General features: G+C 42.8%; 2 protein-coding genes across 2 annotated transcripts; both read left to right on the plus strand.

Moving 5' to 3' along the window:
- Window positions 1-189: 189 nt before the first annotated feature.
- On the plus strand, window positions 190-9,359 carry brat1 (BRCA1-associated ATM activator 1). The gene is made up of 12 exons (XM_069689717.1): window positions 190-534; window positions 1,289-1,437; window positions 1,518-1,665; window positions 1,863-2,316; window positions 3,704-3,814; window positions 3,964-4,055; window positions 4,134-4,237; window positions 4,329-4,536; window positions 5,162-5,241; window positions 5,896-5,980; window positions 6,072-6,358; window positions 6,964-9,359. Exons 1-12 carry the CDS (start codon window positions 408-410, stop codon window positions 7,888-7,890), a joined length of 2,772 nt encoding a protein of 923 aa, XP_069545818.1. The 5' UTR covers window positions 190-407; the 3' UTR covers window positions 7,891-9,359.
- A 153-nt stretch (window positions 9,360-9,512) lies between these two features.
- Window positions 9,513-14,735, plus strand: LOC138615857 (GRB2-related adapter protein-like). Its single transcript, XM_069689722.1, has 5 exons — window positions 9,513-9,692; window positions 9,784-9,881; window positions 10,439-10,558; window positions 13,252-13,561; window positions 13,659-14,735. The coding sequence occupies exons 1-5, from the start codon at window positions 9,615-9,617 to the stop codon at window positions 13,836-13,838; spliced, it is 786 nt and encodes a 261-aa protein (XP_069545823.1). The 5' UTR covers window positions 9,513-9,614; the 3' UTR covers window positions 13,839-14,735.
- The last annotated feature ends 53 nt before the right edge of the window (window positions 14,736-14,788 follow it).

Genomic DNA, 14,788 nt, shown 5'->3' on the forward strand with positions numbered 1-14,788 from the left:
AACCTGCTCGCGGGTGCGCGGGGAGGCTGCGCAGGACAAGTAGATCTGTAAACCATACGGATCGATATCAAGCCGGAAGGGAGCAGCTTAACGCACCTCGACGTGTGCTTGGAGATCAGTGAAGAGCGCCGCTGCCGTTGTTAGGACACGCGCTGAAATAAGGAAGTAAAGCGAAGCTGCTTTGCGGGTCGATCCGAAACAATTTCCCGCGAGATGGACGTTTATCAAAAGTAATCGGAAACAAACTACTTTTAGCTCGTTCAATTTATTATAATTTAGGTTCTACTTTAATTTTTTTTTTATTTGTGTGAGTCAGTGGTAGGTGTGTCGGCTGCAATGTAAAAGATAGATGTAAAGAGACGATTTAATAAAACACACACACACACACACACACACACGTCGGAACCATGGACCGGGAGTGTGTGTCACTGCTGCCCCGGGTCTGTGAGGTGCTGGCGGATTCAGGGAGTTCTCTGCCCGATGACACCAGCCTGGAGAAACTGCTGGACTGGTTCACAGCGCGAACCGAGGCTGGTTAGTAGAACTGAACCTGGTGGGACAGTATGGTCTTTTCTCCTCCTCCTCCTCCTCCTCTTCATCCTCCTCCTCCTCGTCCCTCACCTCTCAGGTGGACATTTCACGTGTTTGTTTCTGTGGTGAATTGGGGGACTTTTCCGTTGCAGAAACAGCCAGATGGACGTAAACTGAGCAAAGCTGACAAACACTGTAGCTCACAGTTGACCGTGTTTTACTTATTGAGCACAACCAAAGCACAATATATACAATATATACTGAATTACAGTGAAGTAAATGGTTATTTTGAGCCCTCAATCATTCAATAATTTTATTGATTTCTGCATAAAAATGTTGCATGCTTTGTACAACAAAATTTCCAAAGGTCAAAATTATTCAGCTTAACATCACATGAAATTAATAAAAGCAGTAAATCAGCGCATTTAAGAATCTGGAATTCCTGCACTTTTGCTTGAAAGTGATTAAAACTATTATTTTTCTGAGGATCAACTAATGACTAAATGTTTCAGCACTAAACTGAACTGCTAAGGGCCTTCAGAGGGCTCCCGCATACCTGTTAGCTCGATACCTTTTACAGCTGTTATCATTTTATCTTTTAAAAGCATACTCCAAAACAAAATGTGAGTTTACAAATGAAGCTATGATGTGTGGCGATGCATACATCTTGTACAAAGGGTAAAAGGAAGAGTGGATATTTTCCTTGGGGTTGTAGATCGATAGTAAATCTGTATCACTGTCTTTTCACCCAATGAAGGCGCATCTCTGCTGGAGACCTGTCCATGCCTGCTTCAATTCGTATCCACTGTGGTTAACGACACAGCCTCGGACCCCGGCGTCCTCTCCTTCACTCTGAAACTCACCGGCTTAGTGGCTGCCGACGAGGATGGCTTCAAAGTTCTGCAGGTGACACCCGGTTCTTTTACTAAACTGGTGTAAATCCAGCCATCTCTAACCCGCCGCTGTGATGATGCCCCCCGTTACAGGAGTGCTCACTTCTCGACCGGGTCTTCAACCTTCAGCACTGGCAGGAAGCAGGACTCTGGGAGGATCCCTGTTTACGGATTGGCTGGATTCAGGGCTTAAGGACCATGCTGCAGCACCCAAAGGCTCTCAGTTTCTTTGTACAAGCAGGTGAGCTGTCATGTCAGAAAATTAAAACCATCTCACCTCACAGTTAAATTTAATAAGAGGAAAATGTGCTGTATTCAACAGTAAATATTGTATGTACGATGGGCATGAATTCATAGTTCAGACTGAGCTTTTTATCATTTCATTTTTTTAATTCTGGCACATTGTCATACATGTGTTTTTTATGTTTGATTGTCCAGAGTTCATCGAGCCGCTGCTGCAACTCCAGACAGACACAAGTCTATTCGTTGCCTCAGCTGCCAATCAGATGCTCGCCAAAGTCCTGCTCTTCTGTCAGCCTGTCTCGTCTGGAGGATGTAACGGCGTAGATAAGAAAGAAAAAAACCACAGCAGGACATGCGCCTCCATCACAGACACAGAAACAGGTGTCACCATGGAAACCAACCAAGATAGCACTGCGATGGTCATGACGATCTCAGAGTACCTAAAAAAATCACTGGTTCCCAAAGAAAACACACAGCTTCATCAGAGTCTGCAGATCCTCAAACTGCTGGCGCTGCTCCTGGACCAGTCCGGGCGTCCTCTGAGGGACAAACTGCTGCAGACAGTCGTGGACTCTCTGGAGGAACTGGTCACAGCAGACTACAGTCAACTCACGCTGCCTCTGATGGACGTCCTTCTAGCTGCGTACAGGTAGACCTCTCTCTTGCTGCTGTCTCCTCCGGATAATTTGACGTGAAGACACTCGTCATATGAACTGTAAAAGATGCACATTGCACATAATACACAAGCTGATGCGACTGATCACCAAGACCATCTGAAAGAAAGCAACAAGGAAACAAAACTAAGAGACAACAATGTTATAATAACAGGAACTAATGGGACAATTTTTTTTTTTTTAAATAGGTAAAAGCGGGATGAAACACCTCATAGGCCTCCTGGAAGTCTAATGTTGTGTTGCACTGATTTGCTGGATGCTACGTAGATCATTTGTATTGATAAGAAAGGAGCTACCAGGCTGAAAATTACAAGAGGTTTTTTTTATAGCACAAATTTGTATTTGTCAGAGTAGGAAATGCACAGCTGCTACAAATTACAGTAAATAATTTCTCTGTTCTCCATAAATATCCCAGTAAGCCATGACGGTGTACCAGTGAACCAGCGTGAGACTGAAGCAGCTGAAAGGAGTCACTGATTTTATTTACACCGATGGTTTTCCTACAGTAACATCACAGAGTATTTTAGTGCTGATTCGTTTCTTATGTTTGTTTGTTTTTTTTAAATCAAAATTTTAAATGTCACAATATTATAAACACAGTCATTAGATTTTTAAATAGCTCCATCACCTCACCTCAAATCCACATCTGTCGGAGATCTGCAATTATCCAAATATAAAGTTATAAAAGTGAGTTATGTTTACCAGAGTGACTCAGAGAGGCAAATTTGGGAGATGTGCATTAACTCTCTGCTGTATTGTGCTTAAACTATAAAGAATATGAAAACCAGCATTTAAAAATGCATGAAAAAAATTAGGAAGCACCTCAGTAGAAAGGATACAATAACTGCAATGTCCCTCCTTTAATTTCAGGCCGATACCAGTGTTTCATGTCAAACCCTGTATCTCACCCTACGTTTGACCCTTCGATTATACACATAAAAGAAAAAATGCCAAAAAATATTCTTCTTCGTAGTTTGTATTGAGAGCAAATACAAAATTTAAAAAAATTACATGTTCATTTGAGGCATCTATACTTCTGTACATCAGAATTTTGTATGCACTACATACGCTACTATTTTATACTAACATTAAATGTACAGTAGGTCTAAAATCTGATGGCAATAGTGTATTTGTTTTTATTATGCAGAGTGACTATTTTGACTAAACTTAATTTTGTCGCTTACATCCAGAAACCCTGCTGAGAAAAGAATATTCAGTTTGGATTTGTCATAGCTGTCGACTATCAAAACTGCTGCTGCATAAACATTTAAAGGAGGAAAGAAAATACGTAATAACTCAAGTCAAGTGAGCTTTTGAAGTGTGGCTTCAGTTTCGGATGTCTCTCCATGTTTGCTTCCTCAGCACTGATGAACCAGACCAACGCCTCACTCGTCTTCTATCATTCATGCTGAACATGAAGAAGCCTGCTGACCTCATTCGTGCTGCTACTGCTTCTCTCCGCAGAGGCCATCAGTAAGCATTTGTTCACAGCTTCACGTTCGGCTGCACACTGTGGCGTCTCCCTCAGCAGCACAGCCTCAGTCTGTCAAAAACAAGCTGCCAATGTCGTATGTTGCTCCTGGATGCCGTGTTTATTTACCTTCTTCTGGTTTGCTTTCAAGTGACCGAGTCCACACAGCTCAGTCTGTGAGAATACTGCTGTTACCCCTCGACATTATTACCGGCCTGACTCTGCTGGGCACGAACAGTGCAGGTAACACATACATATTTGTAACTAATGAAGTCTGTTATTTAGCTTTTATGTGACTGAGTATATTTTCTGTCTTTGCAGCGGACGAGCATCGGTGTTCAATGGTGCAGCAGCTGAAGAGTAAAACCTCCTGCATCTCCCTGATCTGTGTGTGTCTCACAAACACACCACAGATCACTCTCATGGTGAGCAGAGTGACAGGACGGAGTAGCAGAGAGAGCATTTGCTGTATTTCTTATGCATGAAAAGACTTTTCTTTCTGTCTCTCTCCCTCAGGATCGTGACTGCCTCCCCTGTCCTCCTGGTTTAATTGTCACTGCAGTTCTGTCTTTATTGAGGCTCTGCAGCGGAGACTCCTCCTCTTCCTCCTCCTCTTTCTCCTCTTCATCTGCTGGCTCTAGTGAAGTTTTCAGGAATGTCATTGGCAATGGAAAAGTTCAGAAATGTGCTCTAGAGGCTCTGACGGCTCTCAGTAGCAGCCCAGGTAAAACTAATATATAGTTTACAATATGTGGTTCTTCAGACAGAATTAATCAATCAATTATTTGAAGTGCAATCACCATGGATCACGGTGCCAATATACTTCACAATCACAATTACAATACATAGACCCGGACAGACAGCAAGCAAATGAAATCATGAACAATCACTTCAAACATGGATGTTAAGGAGATGTTAAAACAACATGCATGGAGAGTAAAAGAGAGCAGAACTAAGGGGTGGTTCAGAGCCACCGGGGCCAGATGTAACTATTAGCTTTATCAGAAAGTTTTAAGCCTAATAAAATGTCTTTGGTGGACTAAGCAAAGTCAGCGCCAGCAGATTTCACCTGAATTCACCTGAACTAGGAAATATAAAATGTGGAGTTATGCAAATCTAGTTTGAATTGTGAAACACCTAAAGTGAATAGTGAAACTGTACATTATAAAAGAGGTCTTTTCTCAGTACAGATGTATCTGCTATGCAGGTATTAATATTCAGTTAGAAAAGTTTAATTACACTCCTGTTCAAAATATAATCGAAAAGAAATACCAAATGAGCATGACAATGTTATAATGAATATTTCCTGTGTGTGTGTGTGTGTGTGTGCGTGTGTGCGTGTGTTTCAGTTTCAGGAGCTGAAGTGAAGCTGATAGAAGTGTTCACTCTTCTCTTACAATATCTGAACAATCCTGATTCTGACCCCACTGTAAGTTTATATGTTTGCATGTGGTTGTTGTTGTTTTTATTGATATTGTGTGAACAGTTTCCTACATTTGACATCCATACGTACCTGGATACTCAAACATCAGAGCCTCACTGCTTGTGGTGGGGTTTTCACTCCATCCTAACAGCGTTAGATGAGGTTGAGATCTGGGCTTTGTGCAGGCTAGTAACGTTTTTCCACAGAAAAGTGGGAGATCCAGAGCAGAAGGCCAGGTCCTGTTAAAAAAGAAAAAAAAACCTTCCACAACTGTTGCCGCTAAGTTGTAACCAAATGATTGTCTAAAATATCATCGTGCACTCAAGCATTATGATTTACTTTTTCGGTTGAAACTAAAAGGGTCAAACCAACCAGCAGAAGACTTCATGAGTCTCAAGCTGTTTTTAAACATGTTAAACTTCTTCACCTCACAGTTAGATCTTCCAAACCTTTGATTCTCACAGTGTTATTGGATGTTAGATTCTTTACATCACAGAGATACGCATAGAAGCTTGCATAGATACTGTAGGCTGCATGTGCTGTGCATGATGTATGTTGGTTGTGTTAGTCTCCTGAATTAAAGCGAGACGGGGAATGGTTCAGGAAAAAAAAAAGTCCCTCATGAGGTTTTGTATCATGTATCTGTGTTTTTTTTGTCAGGTGCTGCATAAATCCTACCAGGCCTTAGTGAAGTGGATGAGTGTTTGCACCGGCCGCTCCTCTATAACAGAGCAGCTCAGACGAGGTAAAGCCCACCAGTAGCTTCTGCACTGACGTTAATACATCAGATCCTCACAGGGACAACAGGGCTGACACTGTCCACGTGTCCCTGTTAGATGTCCTCCAGGTGGTGAGGAAGCGTGCGTGTGACATGCGCTGGGAGGTGAGAGACTCCACCGTGGAGTTTTTGGGACACCTGGCTGTGGTGCCTGTGTATCAGACCGCTGCCGAGAAAGCGTGCGACGCGTCTGAGGCGCTGCTGGGCGGCCGCTGCTGTACCATCCCGCTCCTCCAGGAGGCGCTGCAGGATCCAGAGAGCTACGTGAGAGCCAGCGCCATCTCCGCACTGGCACAGACACTGTCGCATAGCTGGCAGCAGGGGGCAGCACTCTCACCGGAGCAGGTGGGCAGAAATGACCTCACATTTGACTCTGACAATAAATTTGTGGTGGATAGGAAAGAAGGATAAATATTTCTTTTACATCAAATAATTTTTTTCCCTAATTGTTTGATGTAAGTCCCTTACATTAAACTTGTTGCTCTGTAGACATTAGTAAATAGTAAATCACAAGAGTTTCTAGCATTTTAGTCTTTTTTTTTTGGTCACTAAAATATGTGGGTGTTTGGTTTCTTCAGACGTGTAGCCCAAAGCTTTAGGTGCCAATCAAAAATCTTAACTGAGTGCTTTTGCAGTTATTTATGACTGGAAAGACCCCAGGGGGTTTAACTTATCTGTATTTCAGACCAAACACACACCCGTGATGCTCCCCACGGTGTTGTTTGTCTGGTTAGGCGTCTCTTCAGACTGTCTGAATGATATCTTTTTGGCATCCTGGCTTTCGTGTTCCCATGTAACTCTCAGCGCACCAGCACCCAACTTTAACCTGAGCTGATCCAAACAGCCAGAATGACACTAGAAAAACACTCGCGTCAGTGTGTAGGGCAGGTCTTTATAGTACAATGTAAACGTGACTGCTATTGAAAAGCTGAACTTGTGTGTCCCTGCAGACCGAAATAGTGACCCGGCTGCTTGAGATTCTCTCCCAGGACACCGAGGGATTTGCCAGGAGAGCTGTTGTGCGGTTCATCATCGCCTGGTTCTCTTCGCGTTGCTCACACTCGCCTCCATCGCCGCCTACCTCCTCCGACTGCTCTCTCCTCCTGCAGTCTGTACGCTCTATCCTCTCACATGGCAGCGCCGATCTGGACTGGGAGGTCAAAGTTCACACTCTGGAGCTGGCCGAGCTGCTGCTGGATGAAGCATTTTCAGGTCACTGCGGTGACAGGAAGTTCTCCGACTCACGTCCCGCCCACCCACACCCCTACGCTGTGATTTCTAACCAAACCTACACACCTCACACACACACGGACACACACGCACAGGATGTGGAGTCTGATCTGGTCGGTGTGTTGAACAATCTGGTGGAGCAGGGAGTCATCTCAGCCTTGTTGAGTGGTCTGGTTGACTGTGATCGACCTGTTGGTCTGAAAGCCTGTCAACTGCTGATAGCACTCAGAGAGACAATCTGTCCTCTGTCACTCGGGGCCCTGGATGCAACTGCTGCCATGGCAACAGTCGCCAGAGTGTCCTGTGAACTTCCTGGACGGGGTTGGGCACAAGAGATCAGAAAGATGCTTGGGGTGCAGAATAGGCCTGAAGAGGCAGACTCCACTGCTCAGAGAAGTTTTAATGGAGCTGATGTGGTTGATTGTGAAGACTGTGGTGAGGCAGGAGAAGGTCACGCTGTGTGTGTAAGTGTGTGTGACGTGTTGAGGTCTCTGGGTTTAGACGAGAGGCTGGACATCCTGACACAAAGCAGTGACCACGTCCACAACTCTCCCCTCTCCCTGCTGCAGGACATACTGACTGCAAGTGCTGCTCACACTCATCCGGACAGACAAGCAGGGCAGGAGGTCATCGTGGACTGCTACTAACACACACACACACACACACACACACACACACACACACACACACACACACACACACACACACACACACACACACACACACACACACAGCCTTCATGATGCTGTGATATTCAGGTTGCTCGTATTGGAGAGGAATCACTCTGATTGTGCTGATTCATACTTGTATGTTGTGAACACGAGTGGGGAGACCTGAGTCTGAGCAAGGTCACATTTTCAAGAAACACTTGCAATGCATCGTATAATCCCTTTTTATTAAAATCTAAAGGACATTAATTGACTAAAAGATCATCTGTTAAGGACCTCAGCAGTTTTGAAAATATTTAATACTACATAATATGAAAATAACAGGATTTAGAAGAAGGTTTTTTTTTACATTTTGGGGCTTTTTTATGATACCATGTTGCTTTTATAAGACTTTGATGGAGTTTGATACGCTTGCATTCGTATGTATTTTGAGCAGAGGACTGACAAATCATCAGCAGAGTTCTGACGTGGTTGTGTCTTTGTAAACCCAAATCTTTATTGTTGCTTCATTTAATTAATTATTCTTTGGTGGTTTATGTGGTGGATGCAGCTCTTTGGCTACCACACATGTCTGTTTTGCTCATCATGTTGAGCACAGACAGCTGACACAGTCACACCCCGTCTATACAGACCATGTATGGAGAGCAGGAAGTGGACAGCTGTATTGATCTGAATTAAAGTGTTTTTGTTCTCACAGACACAATGTGTGGACAGTGTGTTCGGTGAAAGAGTAAGACACTTAAAACAAACATAACCCCATACCGAAGACAATTACCACCACCACCATGTCCAACCTGACCTTTAACAATGTTTGTCACACATTGTCAAATTGTCCGAACATAAATACACTGTAAGTGGATGTAATTGAAGCCATTTTACTGCCTCCCCATTTACCACAGAGAATCTGTAGCACACTGTTCTGTTCTGCGTCCTCTCAATCTGCTGTTGTTGTGATTGTGCTCAGATCATGTTTGGGAATTACTCACCCGGGCAGGTTTTTAACTCTGCTTTTTAAGTTTTGGGAACTCGGGACAACAGTGATCTTAATTGCTGTAGCTGGTGAGTAATGTGACGTTTATAATCACTCCGATCACAAGGTGAAACTCATTGATTTTCTGTTATAGCTGTGAAACATGCATTCCCCTTTGTTTTTCATGATAAACTGTCATTTTAAACCTTTTGTATCTTTTCAGATTTTGAATTGAGTGAATCATTTGGAGCCACTGAGTTAACTCCCGCCCAGATCTGTAATAAAAAAAAAAAAAAAGGGTCATTGCACTCTATTTTAGGTTCTCTTCATTCCTTCGCTGTGTCTAGCTTCCACTGTCACTGATTTCCCTGGTGGGAGTGATTCATTAAAGCCCCAGAGTTGAGAGTGTAGACGGCAGAGACGGAGATGTAGAGGGCAGCCGGCTTCTCCACGTGTTCCCACACTCCCTGACTCGGTCACATGGACGAACAGAGAGACACATGCACACAGAAAACTCTCCTCATTAACTAAAGAGCAGGATATCAGCGGCTACACACACACACACACACACACACACACACACACACACACACACACACACACACACACACACACACACACACACAGTGATTATCTCATCCTATCAAAGAGCATCATCACTCCGCTGTACTCTCTCTCTTCATTCATGAAGTGAAACAGTTGTCGAGGCTCACTCTTACTTTTTCTGCCTGGGATGGAGGCTGTGGCTCTTTTCTCTTTCGCAGCATCAGAAGCAGACGAGATCAGCTTCCACAAAGGAGACATCATCAAGGTACGCAGCTGCACATTGGATATTAATGCACTGATAATAATTTTTCTGCATGTTTACGTAGAGTAACTGTGCGTGTGCATGTGTATTATAGGTGACAGAAATGGAGGAGGATTCTTGCTGGTTCACAGCAGAGATCCAGGGGAAGCGTGGCTACGTGCCCGAGAACTACATGTCTCTCCTCCCTCATCCGTAAAGAGATCATTTGTCCACTTGTGTTACACTTAGAAACAACAAAACAAATCTGTTTAGTGTAGAAAACTGGCATTCATTCCTGCTAATCCGATGTAATTTATAAGGATTGCTTCTTTTACCATCAGTGGTTTCTAACCTTTGTGGCGTCACCCCTTAAAATGATGAGGTGTCCACTTGTGACCCCTCTGTGTTTTGACCAGAAAGAGATTTTTTTCCCCTGGTATGATCTTAATTTAAATGCTAATAATTTAAATGTATATCAGGGGTCAATTGAGCTGAAAGTATTTGGTATTTCACATGATGAAAAGAAAAGATTTGAGAAACGTTTTTAAAAAACTAACAAAATGATGTGCTTTTTATCCTTTTGTGACCCCTTTTTGGGTCCCATCCCTATTTTGGGAAACACTGATTTCATAACTGAGTTGATATTTAATTTAAAGGGTACCCTTGTATGTGCCAGATTAAATAGCAGCAGTAGTACACTTTAATTCCCAAAATGTCCCCATACATTAAAAGGAAGGAAATAATTGAAATGTTCGTGTGTGTTCTCGTAGGTGGTTTGCAGGACCGGTGTCGAGACACGAGGCCGAGCAGCGTCTGCGTTGGCAGGACACTGGAGTGTTTCTGGTGAGGGAGAGTGAATCAGCTCCCGGAGAGTTTTCTGTCTCTGTTAGGTCAGTGAACGCACCACACATGCTCAGGTCACTGATACAGAATCTGGTTAGATCTCAAGCTTGAGACTGACGTAACGTTCCTCTGTTGTCTGTTTCCATATTGTGAAGTTTGTGCGCTCTGCTGCACCAGTTAGATTAACGTGTTGAATCTGCTGCCCTGCTGAAATGTCCCCCTCACCCACCACTCGTACCACAGCGTGTCTTTACAGCCAAAATCTCAAAACCCAAGCGACAGCTTTCACACCTCGTTGATAAATTATGCAGTGCAAGTAGAAATGCTGCATGAAACACACGGGTTGATTCTCCTCCATAATATGATGTGTGCAGTCGGGTTTTTATTTTCCATCTCACCGAGCACATTTGCAAGTTACAGCGTCCACGTGTCTTTGAGTGTGTGTCACGGTGGGCAGTCAGACTATTTAAATATGGTCTATGAGAAGCCGTTGCACTAAAAATATCACAGCTGCGTGATACCACTACAGTGTGTGTGTGTGTGTGTGTGTGTGTGTGTGTGTGTGTGTGTGTGTGTGTGTGTGTGTGTGTGTGTGTGTGTGTGTGTGATGGAGAGAGAGAGGACGATGTGTAAATTGGGTCACCAAAGTGACGTGGGACTCATTTAATCACTACGGCTAAATTAAACGTGTTCAATAATCGGGGCGTTGCGTAACACCCCACAGTCTTTAATTATACTCAGGTACATTATGCAATCGACACAGACCACCGAGGTGCACGTACATACTGCACATATATGAATTTTTTTAAGGTACAACATCTGTTGGCCTGCAAGGGCTGAGAGGTAAGTGGTGTGCTTTATTAATGTATTAATGTGCACAGACATTTACACAATGCAACACCACAGTGTAATACTGAATGTAATCAGCTGAGGGTGTTAATGCTCAGAACAGAGTGTAAGTGTTGAAAACAGGAACAGTTACACACTACACGCGTGTTAAAACTACAAATACTACACCATACAGATTTTATGCATGTTTAAAAACACTTGATTTAAGGTGTGCTTTCGATGCTCCACATTGTGATGCACAAAGGAAATGAGTGAGCTTCTGACAGTTACCAAAAATTATAACTAATAGTTGTTTGTTGAGCAGCTTCAGGAACCCTGGAAAAAATAAAACTTGAATTTTTTTGAAAAATATTTTGCTCTCAGTTAAACTGGTATTAGTATGTCAAAGTAATAATTTGATTATTGTTATTGTGCTATTTGCTGCTTAGAAACAGTTTTTTTTGCCACTGTACTGTAAATATGAGTATTTGGTGAACATTATACCATAAACAATTAGTAAATAGTACGGAATTGGGACACGGTGATCTTACAGTCGCCCCTTTTAAGTAATGAAGGGATTATCTTCAGGTGCCTGAGGGAGGGAAGGACTGATGTGACAACCAGCTGCACATCAGATCAGCAGATTCCCTTTAAGTAATGCAACAGTATATTGTGCATGTTTGAAACTCAAGTATAATACAGTGTGTACATAGTTACACAAACAAAATGACACAAAGGCAAAACTCCCAACAAAAAGGTACAACACAACAAAAATCATGTACAAAGTGGAAAGGTGTTAGATGACACTTCAGTTCATAATAAGGGTTTTCAGTTCATAATAAGGGTTTTCACAGCTGAAGGCACCATTATGTTTCATTTGTCTGTTTTTAATGGTAATAACCAGCACAACTAAACAAAAAAAGGGGGGGTTTGTCAAGAACTGCAAAAATGAATGTGCTTTGCCCAAGTCAGCTTGTCAGACATGATGCAAACTGTCAGATTTCCAATGGTTATAAACACATTGTATTTGCCTCAAAAATACCAGGCTGTGGTGTATTATTGAAGCTGCAACTAACAGTTATATTCATTGTTAATAATTGATTCATTGCTATAATGTCTATAAAATGTTAAAACATTGTGATAAAACTTCTTCCCTGAGCTAAAAGTGATGCCCTGAAATGTTTTGTTTCGGCCAACCAACAGTCCAAAACCCAAAGATCAAGGTGATGTATGACAAAAAAATAATAATAAAAAAAAAAATCCTAATATATTTAGTGATTCCTGGGATCCTACATCATGCGCCATTAATAGCTTACAGTTTTTATTTGTCTAAATTTGAATGTCAGCCTTAGCTGTATTTTGTGTTTAGTGCCAAGTATCAAATGTCAGCATTCTCTGTAATAAACAAAGATGCACAAATATAAATACTTGCTAAACATTAGCATGTTATCTCGAAGTACTACTGTAGCTATGTTCAGGCTCACAGAGCAGTTAACATAGCTGTGGACTCTTGAGTGGGATTATTTTTTTCCCTGAAACAATTATTTGATGACTTAAATGGCTCAACCTATAATTTCAGGGCCTGTTTATTATCCACCTTTCACCTTGTATTGTCATAGTTAGTCTCACTGAGTTACACTGTGTCGGTCTGAGACTTAACACTAACCGCTGTGAGCTTAATGTATTTGTTTAGGTGCGTGTCGGCATTTTAACTCAAAGCATGTGAGGATTTCGGAGACACACCCACACTTCTGGAGTTTTGTGGTCTGACTTCTCACACTGACAGAGAGGTATACCGAGTGAACTCCCAAACCAAGAAACAGGCCGAGGAATAAAGCGGTGGCAGTGTAAACCTGCCTTTCTTCCCATCGCCTTTCTCACTCTCTTTTGCCCACATCATCTTATTCTGCAGCTACGGTGACAGGGTGGAGCATTTCCGGGTCCTGGAGGGGAGCGGTCAGTACTGCATCTGGGACGAGTGGTTTTGTTCCCTCAACCGACTGGTGGATTTCTACAGAACTCACAGCATTGCCGTGGAGAAAGTGGTCTACCTCAGAGATCCTCCCTCGTCCCCTCAGCTGCTGTCACACCACGGTCGTAACCCCTACCCCAACCCTTATAAAAGCAGCTCCCAGGAGTCCATCCCCTCCGCCCGCCTCTACTCCCAACCCTCTCACCTGGAGCGACAAACCTCCCCGCGTCAGCGAGAACCATTTCTAGAGGTATTACAAACCACGAAGTGTGACTTTTCTTCATAAACAGCTCCTGCTAAACACACCTGTTTGTCTGATGTCATGCTTTGGCTCTGTCTCTGTGCAGAAGCCCCGTCTGGCTCACGCTCTCTGCGACTACACTCCCGCTCAAACCGCCCACCTTCACTTCCTGCGCGGTGACATCATCGACCTGCTGGACTGCTCCAGCTCGCTGGGCTGGAGGGGGCGCTGTCGAGGCCGCGTCGGAGTCTTTCCACCAGAATACGTCCAGCCGCTGTACCACTGACGCCATATCAACCCTTCATACTGTGGCTGTGTCCTGACTCTTATCGGTCAGGCTGTAGTGACATCCGATGATTAAAGTGCTGAAACAATTAGTCACATAATCAATGAACAGAGTAGCAACTGTCAATATTGGTTGAAGGCCCTTTACCAATCAGCTCCTCACTGTGAGTTGTGAGGGGCGGCGCCCTGTGGTCACAGTACTTTCTGCCAAAGTTGGTACGGCTTTAACTATTTCACATGAGAGATTCCTGTTTCTATTTTTGCTGTTATTCTCACCGTTTGTGGTAAAAACAGTTGGTGAAAAAAAAGTGATGTCACATACACTCACAAAATCACAATCAAACCACACACACGTCATCCCGATTACTTTTTGAGTGTTAGCTCTAAATCATGCCCACAGATGTTTGTTGATTCTCGCTTATTTAGTCATAAATACTTGTGGCGTTAAAAAGAAGTCATCTTACCAGACCTTTTGCCATCCTGCTGGAGTTCAATGCAAAATTGCAGTTCTCTTAAGCCACCTTTTCATTATGATTTCAGTTTCGTCTCACGGCTCAAATTAGAGGATTTTATGTGTCGTTACGTGTCTTACATCATTATTACCTGAATACCTTTGTATATTGAACGGCTCGTCAACAATTAATTCAAAGATGTAACATCTTTGAATTCATTGTTGAGTTCCTTGTGTTTCAGATTTTGCAGACTAATAGGTCCATTATAAATTAACTGCACGATAAATTGATAACAAGAACAATTGCTTTAGCATGTATTGAAAATATGAATTAAAAGTAAAACAAAATTCATGTTTGCTTTGTTTTACCATCTTGTCTTTACCTCTGACTTCCTCTGTAATAAATGTGAGTAAACTGAATAAAGACTGATTTTATCTGGTTAGAAATACTGTAACCTTGATTCATCACATTTTTATTCACATTATTAAAAGATATCACA

Source organism: Brachyistius frenatus, unplaced genomic scaffold (assembly GCF_029030835.1).
Source record: "Brachyistius frenatus isolate BFR_SWC_R1_liver_20210118 unplaced genomic scaffold, ASM2903083v1 Contig_7, whole genome shotgun sequence".
Classification (NCBI taxonomy): domain Eukaryota; kingdom Metazoa; phylum Chordata; class Actinopteri; family Embiotocidae; genus Brachyistius; species Brachyistius frenatus.